The 23,302-nt window shown below is 41.7% G+C and overlaps 1 protein-coding gene across 4 annotated transcripts in view; it reads right to left on the bottom strand.

Annotated features, from left to right (window-relative positions):
* ENOX1 (ecto-NOX disulfide-thiol exchanger 1) overlaps positions 1–23,302 on the bottom strand; it is a 400,166-nt gene that overhangs the window by 80,538 nt on the left and 296,326 nt on the right. For all 4 annotated transcript variants that reach the window (XM_070751411.1, XM_070751410.1, XM_070751412.1 and 1 more), the window contains one exon: positions 6,553–6,659. In XM_070751411.1, coding sequence (XP_070607512.1) covers positions 6,553–6,659 — 107 coding nt within the window. The remainder of the gene's footprint in view (positions 1–6,552; positions 6,660–23,302) is intronic.

Below are 23,302 nucleotides of genomic sequence, written 5' to 3' on the forward strand. Positions count from 1 at the left end.
AACTTCTGTGAAATCAAACTGTCCCCTTGGGAAGCAACATAGTATATATACATATTGCTCAAAAAAATAAAGGGAACCCTCCAAGAACCCATCCTAGATCTGAATGGATGAAATATTCTCCTTGAATGCTTTGTTCTGTACAATGTTCTCTATATTCTCTTCTGTTCTCTTCCATTATTCTATTCTATTCTATTCTATTCTATTCCATTCCATTCTTCATTCCAATACATTCCCTTCTCTTCTATATTCTGTATTCCATATTCCAGATTTCATATTCCATATTCTATATATACATATTGCTCAAAAAAATAAAGGGAACCCACAAAGAACCCATCCTAGATCTGAATGAATGGAATATTCTCATTGAATCCTTTGTTCTGTACAAAGTTGAATGTGCACAACAGCAGGTGAAATTGATTGTCAATCTGTGTTGCTTCCTAAGTGGATAGTTGGATTTCACAGAAGTTTGATTGACTTGGAGTTATATTGTGTTGTTTAAGTGTTCCCTTTAGGAAAATAGCAGCCTGTTTAATTTTTTTAAAAAGGTCCTTTTTTTGGCATTCAAGTGTATTCATTTATGAACAACCCCAGAAAACATCATAGATCATCTACGTCGGAATAGGCCGTGATAATAAAGGGTTATCTATTTTTAATCCATGCAGGTATTGCATCCAATGGTTTCCTTATTGAAATCAATTATTTATTTATTCAGGGCGCTCCAAAGGCCCCCTCGAGGATTTGGACTCCGGCACAATTGTATCTTGGAGGCAGGCAACTGTTAGAAGCCAGAGACACAATAAACTCAACCCACAACTCTTACCTCCACACAGCAATTTTGTTGTTAGGCAAGGAAAGAAGGAAAGAACTGCCGTGCTAACAACGCACCAAGAGGGCACTTGGTAAATGGATGCATTGCCTGGTACTGTGTTTTATTTTGTTTTATTTTTTCTTGTTGGGACAAGGAAATGGTTCTTACTTACTTTACGACCGAAAGTATGGTGTGACGCACGCCAGGTTATTGTGGCACACAGGGGCCGAAAGAGAAGATACTGTCAGGAATTAAAAATCCCTGGGTAATATCTTAATACATAAAGTAGGGCTCTGTTGAGAAGGCGGAGTCATTCAGAGGCAGTGGAGCATGCAGCAACCTAGCAATTATGTGAAAAGTATTTAACTAGGCAAGAGCTCTTTGCTCCCTCTCTGTCTGTTTGCTGTTAGCTGTGTGCTGTTGCTGTTTGTGGAAGTATGCTTTGAAGAAGCTGTAACACTGTAAAAGTTGGTTCCTGTGAGTTATTGAGCTAAGATAGTTGTAGCAAGGTACTAGTAAAATACTTGTTTATTGTATGTATAGTATAGACCAGTGATGGCGAACCTTTTTTTCCTTGAGTGCTAAAAGAGCATGCGTGAGTGCTATCACCCATCTGCGAGTGCCCACACACAACCTCCCTCTGGAGGCCAGAAAAAGCCTGTTTCCCAACTTCTGGTGGGCCCAGTAGGCTTGTGTTTCACCCTCCCCAGGCTCCAAAGGCTTCCCTGGAGCCGAAGAATGGTAAAAATGCCCTCCCACATGCCCCTGGAGGCTCTCTGGAAGCCAAAAACACCCTCCCAAAGCCTCTGTGTGAGCCAAAAATCAGCTGGCCAGCACACACATTCACATTGGAGCTGAGTTAGGGCAATGGCTCAGGTGCCAGCAGTTATAGCTCCGTGTGCCACCTGTGGCACCTATGCCATAGGTTCGCCATCACTGGTATAGACAGTAAATATATTTTTCCACAACTTCCTACTGCTGCTAGTGTTTCATTGAAGACTCCAACGCCATTTCTACTGGTCTGTGGTTGGCTGGCTAGTTGGGTTGGTGGGCTGGCCGTTGGCACAAACAGGTTAGTTTCCGCAAATGCAAGCTCTGATAGATGCATCTCTCTCTTTCTATCCCATCTGCTTGTCTGTCTCTCTGTCTATACCAGTGATGGCGAACCTATGGCATGGGTGCCACAGGTGGCACGTGGAGCCATATCTGCTGGCACTCGAGCCATTGTCCTAGCTCAGCCCCAGCATGCATGTGTGTGCTGGCCAACTGATTTTTGGCTCGCACAGAAGCTCTGGGAGGCTGTTTTCGGCTTCCGGAGAGTCTCCGGTGGAATGGGGGAGGGCATTTTTACCCTCCCTTGACTCCAGAGGAGCCTTTGGAGCCTGGGGAGGGCAAAACATGAGTCTACTGGACCCACCAGAAGTTGGGAAACAGGCCATTTAGAGCCACCAGAGGGCCTTCAGTGCCTGGGGGAAGCTGTTTTTGCCCTCCCTAGGCATTGAATTATGGGTGTGGACACTGGCGTATCCGCAATAGCATGCGCCCATGCTCTTTCGGCACCCAAGGGAAAAAAGGTTTGCCATCACTGGTCTGTACAAACACTATCTTATTATTTCTCTCTCTCTGTGTGTAATGTCTTTCTGTTTATCTATCATCTATCTATCCATCTGTCTGCCAATTATCTCTCTCTCTCTTTCTCTCATCTGTCAGCATATCTGTCTGTCTCTCTCTACACACACACATACACACACACACACACCCACACACACACATTCTGTTTCTGTTAATTGTCTGTCTGTCTCTCTAATATGTTTTTTGTTTCTATCATCTCTATCCATCTTTCATGGATAGATCCTCTGTCTGTCTGTCTACCCACCCACCTACCCACATCTCTCTCTCTCTCTCTCTCTCTCTCTCTCTCTCTCTCTCTATCTATCTATCTATCTATCTATCTATCTATCTATCTATCTATCACCATCTATGAATCTATTCTGTCTGTCTGTCTACCTATATCTCTATCTCTCTAATCTATCTCTATCTCTCTATCTCTCTATCTCTCTATCTCTCTATCTCTCTATCTATCTATCACCATCTATGAATCTATTCTGTCTGTCTGTCTACCTATATCTCTATCTCTCTAATCTATCTCTATCTCTCTATCTCTCTATCTCTCTATCTCTCTATCTATCATCTATCATCTATCTATCTATCTCTCTCTCTCTCTCTCTCTCTCTCTCTCTATCTATCTATCTATCTATCTATCTATCTATCTATCTATCACCATCTATGAATCTATTCTGTCTGTCTGTCTGTCTGTCTACCTATATCTCTATCTCTATCTATCTAATCTATCTCTATCTCTCTATCTCTCTCTCTCTATCTATCTATCACCATCTATGAATCTATTCTGTCTGTCTGTCTGTCTACCTATATCTCTATCTTTATCTATCTAATCTATCTCTATCTCTCTATCTCTCTCTCTCTCTCTCTCTATCTATCTATCTATCTATCTATCTATCTATCTATCTATCTATCTATCTATCACCATCTATGAATCTATTCTGTCTGTCTGTCTCTCTGTCTGTCTGTCTACCTATCTCTCTCTCTCTCTCTCTCTCTACCTACCTACCCATGCATGCATGCATCTGTCTATCATCTTATAATCTATCATATCTGTCTATGTTTATCCATTCTACCTACCTACCTACCTACCTATCTCTATAGTACCAGTGAAGGAAACCAAGGGAGACAGTGGCAGCCATGTTCGCCCTTCAATTGAAAGAACCACTGGTGTATAATATCATCCCACGCCAACCCTTTGCCCATGGGCAGGGGGTAGCTGTTGCATCCATTTACAAAGTGCCCTGATCCCAAGAACCATCACATTCATACATGGTATTAAGCCTGATGCATGGATCACAACACAACCCAGGCCACAACTAAGCCACAGCCAGAATGCAGGAAATCATCTACATGCAGAGCGCATGGATCCAAGAAAATGAGCCCAGCCACATTTGCATAATATGGTCAATAAATTAAACATGTAGGGAATTCGTTCATTCATATTCTCTTTCCATCTCTCTCTCTCTCTCTCTCTCTTTCTCTCCATCTCTCTCCCTCTCTCTGTTTCTCTCTCTCTCTCTCTGAAAAATGATTTTTCTCCCTTGATTTCTCATCATGCACATGCATTGAAGAAAATCCAGATGTTTAACCTGGGTTGAACTTGATTCCCCCCCTTCTTTTGTCCTTTCATTTCCCCAAATCTCCCTGATTCTGGTTCCCCTCTATTGCTAGGTGTAACGAAGTATTTAAACTCAGGATGTATCTCCTTGGTGGTCCTGGCAAAGGAGCCAATAGGTGTGGCTAAGTACAGCAGGTAGAATTTTTGCTCCAAAGAGAGCAATTTGGCAGCTGGGACAAACCAGGTGGTAGGATTCTGAGCCTCCTCCATGACTTATGTCCTACCACTGGCCTGTCCAGACTGGCATTAAAATGGACAAGGTCGGCAGTGGGCGACTATTGAATTGCAAACCCTGTTGCATTTTGTACCAGTGTGACCCAGAAGTTTCAAAAAGGTCTGGTCGACCACAATGTTTTATTTATGATGGTTCTCCAGAAAGTAAGGTTACAAGGCACGTAGCTCTTATGGGGCATGTTCGCGGGGGAAGTTGGCGTTACTATCATGTAGCTGGAAGCCAGCGGAAGAGAACGAGCAGGGCCAGGGGTCAGTAGATCATCGATTGGGGTTGTGGGGAAGGTTAGAGATGAGCGGCCCCATTCCGTTGCCCTCCAAGGGCGAAGTACACGCTATGATACTGTTGTACTTAGCTCTGGCCCAGCTCCTGCCCCAAGGACTGTGGATGTGGGGGAGGCATCCACATGCTGCAGGCCTGTTTTTCTCCCGGTGGAATCTGCTGATGAAGGCTCCTCTGACCAAGAAGACATGAGTGACAGGGAGGAGGAGAGTGGGGCAGACAGCTCAGAAGGAGATCAATTATCTAGCTCCTCCTTGGATTCAGAACAAGAGTTAATGATACAGCCACTCATGCGGAGAGCGATGCATAGGCAACAAGAACTGAGAGATGATTATCAAAGAAAATGAGGCCACCTGTGGTTGGGTGGGGCTGTGGTCATTAGTGAGGCTGCTATAAAGAACAGCCTGTGGATTTGGCCATTGTGGAGGATTATCTGATCGTTGTGTTTCATGCCTGCTTTGTTGACTTTGACCTTTTGTGTGCTGATTTTTCCCCACTTGGAAACTAAACCAGAGCAAAGTGTGTTTCACTTTGTGAAAGAAGAAGGACTGTGAATTGCCTCACAGCTGCAAGCTAAGTATCACAGAACTGATAAGGGACTTGTACAAATTACCAGTTTGTTTGGAGATGAGTGCTCTTTGCTATACCAAAAGAGGGCTTGATTTAAGTGAATTTTCATTATACATTGTTTTGAATTTTCAAACGTGTGTGTGTCTGAAATTTGTACCTGTGAATTTTTGGGAGGAGTCTACCAGAGAGCCCAACAGAACAGATACACTACCTGAACACTAAGGGCAGGAACGTTGCTATGATGGGTGTCCAAGATTTGTGCACAATGATTTTTCTCGCCGATTGCTGAGTTTTGAATTTTTTGGCTGAAGGAGAGTGGGTATGGCGCCACTGCCTTGATTGACGTTTGTTCTCTGGAGTGATAAGCCCAAGTTCCATCTCCTGTCCCTCTACAGTTGGAAAAAGCCTCACCAATCTCGAAACGGTCAAGAAATTCTTGGGCAGCACCGACTGTCGATTTTGTGCACTTCATTAAGCATTTTGGGTCCCCATCGCAGCAGCGTTCCTGCCCTTAGAATTCAGGTAGCATAATTTACTTAGGACTTCCTTTCCCCACTTCTGTAGGACTGTAGGTGAAGTTGAGTTCTTACCTTGTTCCCCGAAAATAAGACCCTGTCTTATGTATTTTTTGAACTCTGAAATAAGCTCTTGGCCTTATTGCCATGCACTCAAAAGTCCGATTGGGCCTTATTATCAGGTCTTATTTTGGGGGCAACAGGGCATTAAGTTTAGGAAGCAGTTTCCTTATACTCTCTGGGTTCAAGAAAATCTTTGCAGGTTCCTATTAAAAAACAAATCTAATAAATAAATAAAATAAAATAAATTAATTAAATAACAAAAACACCTCATCCTTGATAGGAGTCAAAAGATTAAAAACCTGGGATTCTGACGATAGTGCCCTATTGTATAAAGTTTAGACTGTGGACAACGCAAAACATTCCCTTTTTATTTGGTCCAAGGTCAAATGGGAAAAATTACCTGTGTCTTTCCTACACTAATACTAATGCAATAAGAAATCTGGATTTACGATATCTCCTTAACAATTATTTTGTGATGAATATTGATGATGAGGAATCTTGTTCTGAAATAAATTTGCTTTGTCCAATAGTTTGGTCTGCTTTCGGACAATGCTGTGATGAATTAAATTCATTTTGGAATTCATTCGCTCCAGGACTCCAGTGTAAATTCTGTCCCTTAGCTGTTTTAGTGGAGTGGATATTGTCCCCCAAGAGTTCCAGCTGGGACTCGGGAAATAGTCCTTAATTACATTTACACACCACAATTGCAGCAATTCAAAGACTGCTGAACAAAGCACAAATCCACCACTGGCGCCTTTGCCTTCCCACTGCCCGCCCTCGATCCAAGGCTCTGAAAAATGATGGATTTAAAAAAAAAACAGAAATAGAAAATTCTACCCACCTCGGAGTGCTTGCGCCAAATGTCTATGTTCTTCCGTTGGGCTTTGGAGAAATGGTCCCAAGCTTTTTGTCGGGCGGAGGCGTTGAAAACGGCCACAATCTGCTCAACTTTGGTGAACAAGGAAGTCAAACAAGACAAGCAAATTTATGTTGTGATCGCTAAACGAAATGCCAAGCAAAGACACGCGGAGTTCTACGGATGACATCACTGCGGGAATGACCTCATCCATGACGTCCGATCGCGTGTCTTTTCTCTACTTACATTTTGGCACTGTTGGAGGTCTCCTCCTTCAAGTGTCTTCTCACAACTTTAGTCTACACCGGTTGCGTCTTGCTTACCGACAGATCCGCATACAATTAACGGCTTCTCTAGTTGTTGAATTACGTGCGTAAGATGCTAAAGTTGGAGCTGAGGCTAACAGAAAACCCTTTGTAGCTTCTGAAGCTGTAATTGCAGAACGGGGGGGGGGGGGGGGTTTCCCCAAACTTGGCAACTTTAAGACTTGGCAATTTTAAGCCTGGAGAATTCTGGGAGTTTAAGTCCACAAGTCTTGAAGTTGCCAAGTTTGAAGACTTCTGTCCTAGAACTTTAATGCCTTTTTCATTGTACGCTAATTGGCAACAAAAATTAAAGCAGTGTTTCTCAAATAGTGGGGCAGGCCCCATGGGGGGGGGAGTGTGGAGCGATACTGGTGGGGGCACGTGACCCCCAGGAACACATTACACCCAGGGGCGAGCTACTGCCCAGACAGGGGAAAACATAATGGGGTAGCAAAAATGGAGCGCCACCCCAAACCACCCAATTTGCACTGAAATATAGAAACATAGAAGACTGACGGCAGAAAAAGACCTCCTGGTCCATCTAGTCTGCCCTTATACTATTTCCTGTATTTTATCTTACAATGGATATATGTTTATCCCAGGCATGTTTACATTCAGTTACTGTGGATTGACCAACCACATCTTCTAGAAGCATCTACTATTCTTTCAGTAAAATAATATTTTCTTACGTTACTTCTAATCTTTCCCCCAATTAACCTCAGATTGTGCCCCCTTGTTCTTGGGTTCACTTTTCAACATCTTTCACTGAAAGATGTTTAAAGAAAATGTATAAGCCATGCTCGCAGTGTGGTAGTAAAAATTTTGGTAGCCCTTTACTGATTACACCCCAATCACACAGATAAGTCACTTGAGTTTTTTCAGCGAAAACAGGCTGAATATTGCAAACAATTGTTCCGGCAGAGAGTTGGGGTGTGTGCGCAAAATGTTTACATCTTCTGGGGAGGGGGGGGGCATCACAGAAAATAATTGAGAAACACTGCATTAAAGTGAAATTTCATGGCATACACCTCTCAAAGGGTACATCTCCAGTAGACACTACACAAACACAACAAAATAAATAAATAAATAGAACACTATACATATATCCTGGGAGCCACCCCGAGTTTTCAGAGAAGGGCGGCATACAAATAATAATAATAATAATAATAATAATAATAATAATAATAATAATAATACCCACATAATATTATATGACACAGAGAAACAACAAAGTCTAGTTTGGGTATACAGTAATCTCTCATTTTTCGCAGGGGATGCGTTCCAAGACCATTCGTGAAAAACAAATTTCCGTGAAGTAGAGGAAAGATATTTTTTTATGTATTGAATGAGTATTTAGACTTTTAAAATCCACCTTTTGCATGAAACAGCCATTCTATAATATTTGTCAGCTGGAACTACATGTGATATCCTACCCGTTTCTTTAATAGAGGACAGTAGGACTGTAGAAGAATTTTATGGATTTTTAATGGATTTAAACTTTCTAATGGATTTAATGGATTTAAGCCCCCTTTGAAAACCTGTGAAGTCGTGAATCCGTGAAAGAAGAACTCTGAAGTAGTGAGGGATTACTGTATACACGTACATGGTGAGAAAAACAAACTTTGGGAGTTTACTGGAAGGATGACCTAGGGAACAAAGCTGTTTACAATATTCGTAAGTCTTGCTAGACGTATTTGGAAACCTCTGCTCAGAGGCAGTAATGGGCTGCTTCCCCCATTGGGTGGGGCGCAATGCGGGTAGTAAGTTTATGCACTATTTATTGAATATTTCATAGTTTTTTATTGTCCTTCCTTCTCTAATACCTTAGTATGATCCTTGATCACTTTTAAAATGGGAAATAATTAAATAGTATGTTTTTACCCATAAACGCTTTAATCATTTTAATTGTTATCTAGAACTGAACTTTTATAGCAATTCAAGAAAATTGAGCTACTTGCCAAATCTGTTATCCTACTGAACCTTGTGGTTTCTGTACAAAACTTTAAAATGTTACTGTGCTCCTCAACAAATAATTCTGTGTATCCTTTGTTCTTTTTGTGACTATTCAAACAATGTGACTTGAAAGAGAGTCCAAGCACCTATTTGAAAACTTATCAGGGCTGGTAAGCCACTCCCACCCAGTCACATGACCTTTAAATATTGAACAGGGATGAAAAGAAAAGAGGAGAGAGACGGAGATCATGAGACAAACATAAGTCTCCCAAAAGCTAAGACAAGGAAATATGCCGAAGCATATATAGCGCTTGGATTCACTGTGACTATGGTGAGAGACGAGGAAAGACCGGTATGTTTACCATGTCTAAAAATGTTGGCAGCGGACAGCATGAAGCCAAATCAATTAAGGCGTCATGTAAACATATTACACCTGATCACGCTCATAAGCCGCTTGAGTTTTTTCCTCGAAAACATGCCAAATATTGCAAACAATCGTCCCGGTGGAGAGTTGGGGGGTGCGTGAAATGTTTACTTCTTATGGGGGGGAGGGGGTGTAACAGAAAATTGAGAAACACTGGGCCATGCCAACTGTTTATTTTACTTAAGGAAAAAAAACCCTAAACCTAAACCTAACACTAACCCCAATGGATTCAATGGGGCTTATTTTTTGGTAGACGCGTATAAGATAATACAGTGATACCTCATCTTACGAACTTAATTGGTTCCAGGACAAGGTTTGTAAGGTGAAAAGTTCATAAGACGAAACAATGTTTCCCATAGGAATCAATGTAAAAGCAAATAATGTGTGCAAATCCTTCAGGAAAATCCCAAACTTTAGAAGGGAGGCGAACAGAGGGCAGGGAGGAGCAGCTAAAGGGGGCGGGTGGAAGAAGCAAGGCTAGGCTAAAGGGTGAGTGGGAAGGAAGAAAGGCAAGGGGGCGCCCCTCCCTTTTCTTTCTTCAAAAGACACCCTTTCAGTGCCTCTGCAAGCACGCTGTTCTCTGCAAACTCTTTCCCCCTCCAAGCCGCCCCTCCCTTTTCTGCAAGCACGCTGTTCTCCTACTTTTGTTAATGCAAAGTCCTTCCCCCTCCAAGCCACCCCTCCCTTTTCTTTCTTCAAAAAAGGGGAAAAAAAGAAACCCCTTCATCTCAGCAGCAGTGGCTTGGATTCGTAAGGTGAAAATAGTTCGGAAGAAGAGGCAAAAAAATCTTAAACACCGGGTTCGTATCTTGAAAAGTTCGTTAGAAGAGACGTTCGTAAGATGAGGTACCACTGTACTCTGATTGAAAATGTTAAGGAAATTCCCAAGTTGGAATCTGAGTTAATCTAAAGAAGATGGCACCATTAATTTACCTAGGAAGATGTCTCCATTCATCTCCCTTGTGGGCAAATTGTCTTGTGCATGAAACATTTTTAAGTCTGCTTATCCCTCCTATTTGCAAACTGCAGATCTGCAGCATTAAAGTGAACTTATGTTTTTTTTTTACAGACCCGCTGAAATTTAAATACGTATATTGCTAATTTACATAAGAAGCACTGGAGATATTAGAAGTCCAAGATATCTACATTTCAAATCGTTTTCTTTTCTTCTGTTCTTTATTCTAATATTTGGCTTTCTCTCGCGCTCTCGCTCTCTTTGAGACACTACATTTCCAAGTCAAAAGATAACATTTGAGGTTGCCAAGCAATTGCAAATGAAATGTCACTCAGGCCTTATAAGCAAACTAAAATAAAAATATTGCAAATCAAATTCTGAAGTTCCACAGTTGACAGATTCACAATAGCAGCAAACTGTGACAGTTAATTCAGAAAACATATGTATTTCATTTTGGTGAAGGGATTCTCATATTTGCAAATCCAAGAGAAACTCTTCTCTGGAAAGTGAATTATCCAGTCCATACACCAATAAAACTCTGGTTTGTGTTATTACTACAGAAGTATTTTTTTTACAAAACCTTTCCCACCATTTTTAATTATGATCCAATAAGCCTTTCTGGTAAGCTCTGTCTCTGTGTTGATTTAAGAAGGTTATTCTGGATTTAGCTAAATATCTTTCACTTGAACTACAGATGACATAATTCCAACTTTACAAATGGAATTTTACAAACCGGTTGTGCAATTTAAATTTTAACAATTTTGAATTTTGCAAACTGTTTCACCAATTTTACAAACTTGAACTGTGGATTGTGCCATTTGAATTTTGGAAACTGATTGTGCAATTTGAATTTTAAAAATTGAATTTTGCAAACTGTTTTATAAATTTTACAAACTCGAACCATGCATTGCACCATTTGAATTTTACAAATTGATTGTGTGATGCCCAAATTTGGTTCTTAATGCTGATCACCATCTTTCAGATGTGGCAAGGGGGGCGTTTGCCCAGGTTCGCCTGGTGCAACAGTTGCGGCCCTATCTGGACCGGGAGTCACTGCTCACAGTCACTCATGCCCTCATCACTTCGAGGTTCGACTACTGTAATGATCTCTACATGGGGCTACCTTTGAAGAGTGTTCGGAAACTTCAGATCGTGCAGAATGCAGCTGCGAGAGCAATCATGGGCTTTTCCAAATATGCCCATGTTTCACCATCACTCCGCAGTCTGCATTGGTTGCCGATCAGTTTCCGGGCACAATTCAAAGTGTTGGTTATGTCCTATAAAGCCCTTCATGGCATCGGACCAGAATATCTTCGGGACCGCCTTCTGCCGCACGAATCCCAACGACCAGTTAGGTCCCACAGAGTCTCCAGGTCCTGTCGACAAAACAATGTCGTCTGGCGGGACCCAGGGGAAGAGCCTTCTCTGTGGTGGCCCTGACCCTCTGGAATCAACTCCGGAGAGGGGCGGCATACAAATCTAATAAATAATAATAATAATAATAATAATAATAATAATAATAATAATAATAATAATATAATTTTTATTAGCTATATTATACAATATTAAAATTTAGATAAAAGAGATTGTATTAATGTTTGCATTGATGTAATGTAACTTTTTATAGTAAGATGTAGGAAAAGAATTTGTATCTAGACTTTTAAGAATTGACAGTATTGTATAAAATTAATAGAAACATTTAGATGAGGAGAGATAAGAGCCTCCATTGAGTGTTTAATAAGAAAAGAAATGTTTATCTATGATTGATTTTAAGCATTGCTGTTGTGTTTATATCGATATATTGTTTTATTTTATGGTGGAGAAATATTTTATTTTATAGCCGAGAGATATCTAAGCCAAGCGTCGCGTTACAGCTTGTCCTACACGCAGTGAATCCCACCGCTAAACGATATTCCAATTTGCATATACTTACGATTCAGGTTTTGTGTTTCATAACCTTATTAAATTAATTGGAATAAGTATATAGGAGACCCTGAAAGGGTTATCACGGAGGCATCTATTTTATTAACAATGTAATTTAGATTCTAATCATTCTTTCTGTTGCACCTATTACAAGGGCAAAGAGCACCGAACTTAATCAACAGCCTGGGTATAATTAATTAATGGCAGAAGGCTCCAGAAGAACATTTTTCTTGAAGAGGGGAGGAAAAAAGGTGCACCGCTAATTTTAAGCGAGACGTCTATTAAATGCGGAAGCTCTTGAACTTTGGAAGCTCCACCTGTGAAAATACTTTCTATCTGTTCTAAGTACAGGGCGTAGCCATGTTTTGGCGGCCTCCTAGTTGACTTTGTTGGGCAAAAACGGATAAACAATCACACAGCAAACAACAGCCCAATCAAGGAAGATCAAGAAGAAATAGGCTACGCCCACCAACACTGATTGGGCAAACCATAGAGGCCAAACCCCATTCCCTTCTAGCTGGCGGTGGGGCACCATTGCCTGGCGTTCCTGGAACATGTCGCAAGCGGGCGCGAACTCCCAATGAGTGCGTTTACTCCTGACGTGTGTGCGCCCACTTCCAACATGCACTCGCTCGCTCCTGATGTGCGTGTATGCTCGCAGAATGAGATTCCTGCATATGCGCTGAAGGCAAATCCCATGTGAGGATGCTTGCGCACAGGAAATTTTGCCCATTTTTGGCTCTTTTTTTGCTTCTGCGCATGTGCAGAAGCAAAAACGGCCAAAAATAAAGTAAGCGACCTGCTCTGTTGCTCATGGCCCCCTCTACCGTTTGTAGAGGCCCCATTGCTCACCCCCAACCCTGCCACTGGCAGCGGCTCCACCCGTTCTGCCCCTTACCTTTTGGGGCCTCCTCCACCTTTGCTCGCGGAAGGACCATGCCGAGAAGATGGCATGCGGTCTGCAGGCCGGGCAGCCCCGAATCCCAGCCACGTGGCCTGCTCTGTGCCCTCTGTGCTGCAGGCATCTCTCGGCGCAGCGCTGTTCCCAAAGGCCACGACTCGCTTGGAGTGCTATCACCATGTGTGCCGAGAAATGCCTGCGGCATGGGAGGGCAAAGAGAGCAGGCCACCCGGATGGAGCAAGGCCCAGGCACGGTGGCTGGTAATGGAACTGCACATGCAGCACAGTTCCATTTCTGCTACCGGAACAGCGTTCCTACCCCTGCTTCTAGCACTGATGACGTTACCTACTTTGGTAACAAAATGTCTGCAAGGCAACAATCAAACTCAGAGAGCACCAAGCCCTCCAGTCTCCTGCCTAATTAATAATAATAATAATAATAATAATAATAATAATAATAATAATAGCAGTAGTAGTAGTAGTAATAGTAGTAGTAATAATAATAATAATAATAATAATAATAATAATAATAATAATAATAAAAACAGATGAAACAATCGATCACATACTCAGCTGCTGCAAAAAGATCGTACAGACTGACTACAAGCATAGACACGATGCTGTGGCACAGATGATCCACTGGAACATGTGCGGGAACTACCATCTACCAGTGGCAAAGAACTGGTGGGATCATAAGCCCGAAAAAGTGGTCGAAAATGAGCAAGCAAAACTACTGTGGGACTTCCGACTTCAGACTGACCGAATTCTGAAGCATAACACACCAGACATTGTGATCGTGGAGAAAAAGAAAGTATGGATCACCGACATCGCAATCCCAGGAGACAGCAGAATTGAGGAGAAGCAGCTAGAGAAATTTGCAAAATATGAAGATCTGAAAATCGAGCTGCAACGACTCTGGCATAAGCCCGTGAAAGTGGTCCCAGTGGTACTTGGCACGCTGGGCGCAGGGCCAAAGGATCTCAGCGGACATTTGAAAACCATCGGAGTTGACAAAATCTCCATCTGTCAATTGCAAAAGGCCGCTTTACTGGGATCAGCAAACATAATTCTCCGCTACATCACGCAGTCCTAGGTGCTTGGGAAGCGCCCGACTGGTGATGAAATACGAAATCCAGCATAGTGATCTTGTTTGCTGTGTTGTATTGACATAATAATAATAATAATAATAATAATAATAATAATAATAATAATAATAATAAATTAATAATAATAATAAATTATTAATAATAATAATAACAATAATAATAATAATAAATTATTAATAATAATAATAACAATAATAATAATAACAACAACAACAACAATAATAATAATAATAATAATAATTTATTAGATTTGTATGCTGCCCCTCTGCGAAGACTAAGCAGTAGAATTAAATAAATAAGTAAAATAAATAAAAGACCATTTCACAATGTTCTACTTCTTTCTTCTCCTGTTGACAGTCTGCTCATAAAGCTTAAAAATGAGAAATGTGCCCCCTTTTCTCTCATTTTCTCAGCTGTCGTCTTCCTAACCGTCTTGGGATTTCCAAAGAGTTTCATCAAGGGAGGCTGTTCGTCTACTTTCCTTTGCCGTGAAAAAAATAAAAAGTGTGCGTGTGGGAGCAATATAAAATTGCCTCCTAGTTTTGCCATCGCAACGGGCTGAAGGCTTCTTGCAAAGCTGCCGCTTGAACAGCCCCATTCAGCAGACGGTCCATGCAATAAGCACAATTAAATATTCATCAGCCAACATCTGCGGATTTATCTCCTGTCATATGAAATTTCCATTAACCAGATGCAACATTTTGTCTTGTCAATAAGTAAAAGACTGAAAATCATTTCTTTTCTTTCAAAATGTGAAAAAAAAAAAGAAATGTGTGGAAGGAGGAAAGTTGGGTGGGTGGTTGGGTGGGTGGGTGGATGGATAGATGGACAGAGGAACAGAATGGGTGGGTAGAAGAATGGATGGATGGATGGACAGATGGACAGAGGGGTAGAAGGATGGACAGATGGACAGATGGGTAGAAGGATGGATGGATGGACACATGGATGGATTGATGGATGGATGGGTAGAAGAATGGATTCGTGAATGGATTAATGGATGGATGGGTAGATAGATGGACGGGTAGAAGGATGGATGGGTAGAAGGGTGGATGGATAGATGGATGGATGGATGGATGGGTAGAAAGATGGATGGATGGATAAATGGATGAATGGACAGGCAGACGGATGGATGTGTGTGATAGATGGGTGGTAGAAGGATGGAAGGTCAGTCAGATTGATGGGTGAGTGGGTTGATGGGTGGCTGGATGGATGAGTGGTCAGATGGATGGATGGGTGGAATGGAAGGTGGGTGGATGGGATGAAAGGTGGGTGGGATGGATTTTGCAGGTCATTCCTTCCCAATTTCATATATTTAGTGGGGAACTTGTGAGATTGACCTGGATAAGGATAACCATTCTTCAAAGATCTTGGTTGTTGGAAAAGGAAGCATCTTGTGGATACGTCTTGGACTTTCCTACCACCCAACCATGGAAGACAATCTCTATCAGCAACATTTAAGCAAGAAATATTTCTTTTTGCAAAAATCAATCCCTGTCCTCTTAATTTACTACAGAAAGGAAAAGAGAATCCAGGCCCTGAGATGCAGGATAAGCAAATTAATTAGTGCAGTGATACTGAATTAAAACTTAAATACATTAGTGCAACTGGGACCTAAATGTTAATGGCTATTAAACTGGCTGGAAATACCAAAGAAGGCATCCCACCAGGATACCAGCGTAGAAAAGTGAGACAATAGAGCTTCACCACTGCACATAAGGACCATAAGAACTTACTCGGTCTCTCTTAAGAATGCAGCTTGAAGTTGCTAGGAGACCTTGGTCTCAGGCTTGTAAATTTGGAGGAAGAACACAGAACATCGAATAATTGAGTGGAAAGAGACCATGGAGGTCTTCTTATCCAGCCCTCTGCTCGACACCATTTCAGACAAAGGGTGATCCAATCTTTTCTTGAAATTCACCAGTGATGGAGCAACCACAACTTCTGGAGGCAAGTTGTTCCAACTGATTAATTGTTGTATCAAGAAATCCCTCCTTAGTTCTAGGTACCTAAAGAATCCTGACCTTGCAAATACTGATGGTTAACTGATTAACAGAGATGGAAGGGGCCTTGCAGGTTATCTAGTCCAACCCCTTGCCTACACCTGCCTCTATCTAGGATTGAACTCACCACCTCCAGATTGTGAGGCAAGAGCTCCACCTCTACGCCAGATGTGCAGCCTTCTCTCCTTGGTCCATTGTTTCTTGTCTTGTCTTCTGGTGCTTGGAGAAGAAGTTGACCTTCTTGTCTTTGTAGGAGCCCCTCAAATATTGGAAGACTGCTATCATGTCACCCCAGTCTTTCTCTTCATTAGACATCAGAGCAAAATAGCCTTTAGACTTATATGCTGCTTCACAGTGCTTTACAGCCCTCTCTAAGCGGTTTACAGAGAGTCTGGGTATTGCCCCCAACAATCTGGGTCCTCATTTGACCGACCTTGGAAGGATGGAAGGATGAGTCAACCTTGAGCCTACTGAGATTCGATCTGCCAAACTGCTGGCAGCCGGTGATCAGCAGAAGTAGCTTGCAGTCCTGTACCCTAACCATTGCACAACCAAGGCCCTTCCCTTTCCTCCCTTCCTCCTTCCTCTATTTTTCCTTCCTTCCTTCCTTCCTTCCTTCCTTCCTTCCTTCCTTCCTTCCTTCCTTCCTTCTGTTGTGGTTAGCTCTGGCCCAGCTCCTGCCCCAAGCAATGTGGAGGTGGATGTGGGGGAGACATCCACATGCCACAGGCCTATTTTGCTCCCAGTAGAATCTGCCGACGAAGTCTCCTCTGACCAAGGAAGCGTGAGTGACAGGGAAGAGGGGAGTTTGGCAGACAGCCCAGGAGGAGATCAATCTTCTGTATCATCCTTGGATTCTGAACAAGAATTAATGACACATCCACGCATGCGTAGAGTGATGCATAGGAGACAACAACTGAAGGATTATTACAAGAGAAAATGAGGCCACCTGTGGTTGGTTGGGGCTGCTGTAATTAGCGCTATAGATAAAACTGCAGCCTGGTGTTTTAGCCTCATGGCAGTTTATCTGATTCATTGTTCCGTCAAGATCGTGGTTTTTTGCTGTTCAGGATTGTGTGTGAGGACTCTCTGGACTTTAGAATTGGACTCAATTTCCCAGTTATTGGGTGAACAATTGGACTGCATTTCACCTGTGCCTTGTGTGTACCTGAAAATCCCTTTGACATTTAAAAAGGGAGCTGTTTCTGTTTTTCTGTTTATAAAAACCTTTGGGTTTTCCTTTTATCGTGTGGTGTGTGTCTTCCTGGACTAATTACCCTGTAATTACGGGCGGTTGAAACATGCTGGCAGAACACCTTCCTTCCTTCCTTCCTTCCTTCCTTCCTTCCTTCCTTCCTTCCTTCCTTCCTTGCTATCTCCATTTCTTTAGTATTTAGCATTTATATACCACTTCACAGTGATTTCCAGCCCTCTCTAAGCGGCTTGAGCCTACTCAGATTCGATCCGCCAAACTGCTGGCAGATGGTGATCAGCAGAAGTAACTTACAGTCCTGCACTCTAACCACTGCACCACTGAGGATCATATCATGTTCTATGAAATGTTTTAATTCCTATCATTTGGCAATTGCAGCTGGTTTCTAGATGCAGGAGGTTCAGTTATGATAAGGTCCCTCTAGTAACTTTTTGGACAGGGTCCGTGTTATAGAGACGCTTCCTTTGAAAGTAACTCGGATTCAGTTATCTTTGGAGCAGAGATTGTCCTATCTTCGTACAGGTGGATGGACTGCATAATTAAACCACATGATAGCTGCTATCCAAGTCTTCTATGGAATCTTGACTGCTTTGGCCAACTCCTGGATCAAGGTTCATCAAAATTTAAGATGGATGGACTTCAACTCCCAGAATTCCCTGGCCAATTCTGAGAGTTGATGTTTACTCATCTTATAATAATAATAACAACAGAGTTGGAAGGGACCTTGGAGGTCTTCTAGTCCAACCCCCTGCTTAGGCAGGAAACCCTACACTACTTCAGACAAATGGTTATCTAACATCTTCTTGAAAACTTCCAAAACTTCTGGAGGCAAGCTGTTCCTCTGGTTAATTGTTCTCACTGTCAGGAAATTTCTCCTTAGTTGAGGATGTTGAGACTCTAGAAAGCATGCAGAGAAGAGCAACCAAGAAGATTAGGGGACCGGATGCTAAAACACATGAAGAACGGTTGCAGGAACTGGGCATGGCTAGTTTGATGAAAAGAAGACCAGGGAAGACAGGATATCAGTCTTCAAATATCCCAGGGGTTGCCACAAAGAAGAGGGAGTCAAGCTCTTCTCCAAAGTACCTGAGAGTAGAACAAGAAGCAATGGGTGGAAACTAAACAAGGAGAGAAGCAACTTAAGAACCTTTAGGACAACCATAACCTGGGTGGTTGAGAATCTCCGTAGACATTTGACCACTTGGATATAACTAACGCTGAGCAGAATGGGACGCTGTAATCATTTCTCTCTTCGAGATTGAGGAGGTTTTATATTTTTGTGTCCTTTCTAAGTTCTGGCCAGACGTCGAAAGAGAGTTTGCAAGATAGTGATTATGCTCCAATTTTCATCGTTAGCATATCCACATCTGAAGAACTGAACTCAACAGAGCAATTTCCCAAGATTAAGCAACGATAGGGATGGGTGGAAAATTAATTATCCCGATATGCATTAATAACAATATTAATTATCAGCCTGACATTATTTTGCCACCGAATTAATAGGCTGCCAAAGTGTCGTGAATCTCTCTCCCTCTCTCCCTCCCCCCCGCTCTCTCTCTCTCTCTCTCTCTCTCTCTCTGGACCTTCAATAACGCTTGACAGACTTTTTAATGAAATTGTTCTCTTTAGCGGAGGACTTCAGAAACAGGTGGAAGCACTTACTGTATTTTTGGGAGTATAAGACGCACCCTTTTTTCTCCCCAAAAGAGGCTGAAAATTCGGGTGTGTCTTATACTCTGAATGCAGCTTTTTTTGAAGCTTTCCCTAACTAGTGCTAGCAATCTTCCCATCTCTTATCTTGCAGGTTCTTTCATGGTTACTGTCTGTGACTGTTTTCCAAGCTCTAAGTTTTTGCAGGCTTTTTTTCATTGCTCCAAGTAAGTTTATTTCCAGGTGCTAACAATGCTCCCAGCTCTTACTGCTTGCAAGCTCTTTCATTATTACTCTCTGCAAATAATGTTTTTCAAGCCCTGTCTTTGCAGGGGTTTTTACATTGCTCTAACTTGCTCCAAATGTTTCTTTCCAGCCCTAACCAGGTGCTAACAATGTTCCTAGCTCTTACTGGCTTGCAAACTCGTTCATTGTTACTCTCTCCAAATAAGCTTTTTAAAAAGCCCTAACCAGGGGATAAAATAATGTGCTGAAACTGACCAGACTAAGGACTCAAGCCAGATGAATATCTGGTAAGCAGATTCTTTTTCCTATACTCTTATACTCTGGTGCATCTTATACTCTGACAAATACGGTAGATGGCAGGTAGCAAATGAGGTGTTGGAGCTACAATTTTCGAAGGTAACCCAAGCAAAGCTTTTGTCCCCTGCCCAATTGTCTCTCCTTTATCTCCTTTATCTTTTCTTCCTTTCATATATCTTCTCCTCTATTTTTATATCTTTTCTTCTATCATTTTCTTTATATATATATTACTACATGTCTATTCTCTTCAATTTGTATTGTGTATCGGACAAATAAATAAATAAATAAATAAAAATAAAACTTGATATATTCTAGGAGACTGTCAGGAGCTCATCTGGGCTTGTCACTCAAGCTACATCAGAAATTCTTCTGAAGAGCCACGGGATCTTTCTCTAGCCTGAAAATGGGGATCTTTGAAAGGCTTAGCCATTTATTGAGCAATTTCCCTGCCTCTGACAGTCGAGAAAGAAAGGCCTGGGGATTTTCCTGAGCTGCCGAAGGAAAAGCAGGCTATGTTGTGTCTCACAAACAAATGCACAACAGCATCTCCCACTTGTGATATGCTACAGAGGCCACACCGCAATACAAGACGGCCTATCATCACGAGAACTAGATTTATTTTTATTTTTTTAAAAAAAAATTGAAACGAACACTTGGAACCCTCATTCATCCACAAAGAGAGAGAGAGAGAGAGATGTATTTAGCCATTCTGTTTGCACAAATGCTCTTATCGGTGGGTACAGCTTGCTCTCATTGTTTGCCTTCCTTGGAAAGGAAACAATTCAATTGCTAAAATGCCTCTTTTATACCTGGAGAGAGTACTTGAATCTCCACCTGTCCCAGACCCCGATGGAAAATCTGCGCAAACATGTATTCTGAAGATTGGTGTTAATAATTCAGAGGTTTTATTTGGGCAATAAAAAGAGAAAATGAAGGGATATTTTAGCTTTGGCCAACTCTTCCAACTCTATTCTTCTATGTTCCATAATAAACACCCAGGTAAATCGCTTATATCCAGGTGCTAATTTTTATAGCATTCCTGGTTTAATTCTAAATTGGCCCAGGTAACCCTGTACCTTCATAGGACATTTGAGAAAGTGGATTCTGGATCGTTTTGCTGCTGGTTTGCTCAGGATTGAACTGTGTGTGTGAAAACCCACAGCAATCAAAAAATAGCTTCTGTACATGCACAGAAGGAAAAATTAGCTCCTGCAAAATCCAAGATGGCAGTGCCCGCGGAGACGCCAACAGAACTGACTCCGTGATGTCATCACCAAGTTACTAACAGTACTAAAGAACCAGTTACAACTGGTAGGAACTGTTGTGGTTAGCTCTGGCCCAGCTCCTGCCCTAAGGACTGTGGATGTGGAGGAGACATCCACATGCTGCAGGCCTGGTTTGCCCCCGGTGGAATCTGATGACCAAGAAGACATGAGTGACAGGGAGGAGGAGAGTGGGGCAGACAGCTCAGAAGGAGATCAATTCTCTAGCTCCTCCTTGGATTCAGAACAAAAGTTAATGATACAGCCATGCGGAGAGCGATGCATATGCAACAACAACTGAGAGATTATTATCAAAGAAAATGAGGCCACCTGTGGTTGGGGGGGCTGTGGTCATTAGTGAGGCTGCTATAAAGAGCAGCCTGTGGGTTTGGCCATTGTGGAGGATTATCTGATCATTGTGTTTTGTGCCTGCTTTACTGACTTTGACCTTTTGTGTGCTGATTTTCCCCCGCTTTGAAACTAAACCAGAGCAAAGTGTGTTTCACTTTGTGGAAGAAGAAGGACTGTGAATTGCCTCACAGCTGCAAGCTAAGTATCACAGAACTGATAAGGGACTTGTACAAATTACCAGGTTGTTTGGAGATGAGTGCTCTTTGCTTCGTTTATTGGCATTTTTCGGTATAAAGAACATTGTTTTGAATTTTCCAATGTGTGTGTGTCTGAAATTGTATCTGTGCATTTTTGGGAGGATTCTACCAGAGAGCTCGACAGAACAGGAACCCATTTTCTTATCTGGGAATTCTAGAACAGTTAGCACCGCTTTATAATGCCTTGGCAAGACCATATTCGACTTACTGCATCCAGTTTTGGTCACCACAATATAAAAAAGAAAGATGTTGAGACTCTGGAAAAAATGCAGAGAAGAGCAACGAAGATGATTAAGGGCTTGGAGGCAAAAAATATACTGCTCTAAAAAATAAAGGGAACCCTCAAAGAACCCGCCCTAAATCTGAATGAATGAAATCTTCTCATTGAATACTTCGTTCTGTACAATGTTGAATGTGAACAAAAGCAGGTGAAATTGATGGTCAATGTTGCTTCCTAAGTGGACAGTTTGATATCACAGAAGTTTGATTTACTTGGAGTTATATTGTGTTGTTTCAATGTTTCCCCTTTTTTTGGAGAAGTATATATGAAGAACAATTTCAGGAATTAGGTATGTCTAGTCTAGTCTAGTGAAAATAAGGGCTAAGTATGAAATGATAGCAGTCTTCCAATTTATGAGGGGTTGCCACAAATATAGAAACACAGAAGATTGACGGCAGAAAAAGACCTCCTGGTCCCTCTAATCTGCCTTTATACTATTTCCTGTATTTTATCTTAGGATGGATCTATGTTTATCCCAAGCATGTTTAAATTCAGTTACTGTGGATTTACCAACCACGTCTGCTGGAAGTTTGTTCCAAGCATCTACGACTCTTTCAGTCAAATAATATTTTCTCATGTTACTGCTAATCTTTCCCCCAATTAACCTCAGATTGTGACCAATTGTTCTTGTGTTCACTTTCCTATTAAATCTTGTATTCACTTTCCTATTAAAAAGAAGAGGGAGGCAAGCTATTCTCCAAAGCACCTGAAGGAAGGACAAGAAGAATGGATGGAAACTAATTTGCCATAATCACAAACGGTCATTAAGTCAGCAGTCATAAATTGAGAGCAGCCTGGAATCAAGGCCCAATTCAGAATAAGTCGAATGTTTTTGCCATTCGTGACATGGACACAATAGGCTATCGATGCAAACTTGTAAACCTAATTAACATGTACGAGGGTCGGCCAGAAAGTAATGCACCACATTTTTTTTCTCAGTCTACAGTAATGGTACGAATACGAAACTTTAGATATACATTTTGTGAATTGTCAGGAATGTGTGTGTAAATTTTGTGTTTCTTCAGACAGATAGCCATGTTTTGAAATGGCGCCTGTAAGTGATGTACGTTACAAGTAGCGTGTCGTCATTGAATTTCTCACTGTGGAGAAAGAAACTGTTGGGAACATTCACAAACGTTTGTGGACAGTTTATGGAGAATCTGCAGTCGACAGAAGTACGGTTAGTCGCAGAAGACATTTTGAGGATGGCGAAGGGGTGATTCGCACAGGGCAGAAATGGCTTCGTGACCAGACCAAGGAGTGGTACCGACAGGACTTACACGCCCTTGTGTCTCGTTGGAGGAACGGGATGGAGATCACATGGAAAAAGTGTACAAGAAGCATCCTTCTTTCTTGTGTGTAAGTTCCATTGTGTTCAATAAATAATTGTTAAAGAAAAAAAAATGTGGTGCATTATTTTCTGGACTGAATACAATAGGAACTTACAACAATTAAGAATTTTTTAAAATTTCCACATCCCTATTTTGTTTCTTTCTCAAAAAAAACCACCCAAAAAGTTCAATTTCATATGATGCTGCAAACCTTTTCAAAGCATCGATTCAAAAGCAAACCCGACGTACGGATTTCAAAACGGATCGTGAACGGTTCGAAT

This window comes from Erythrolamprus reginae, chromosome 4, assembly GCF_031021105.1.
Source record: "Erythrolamprus reginae isolate rEryReg1 chromosome 4, rEryReg1.hap1, whole genome shotgun sequence".
NCBI lineage: Eukaryota > Metazoa > Chordata > Lepidosauria > Squamata > Dipsadidae > Erythrolamprus > Erythrolamprus reginae.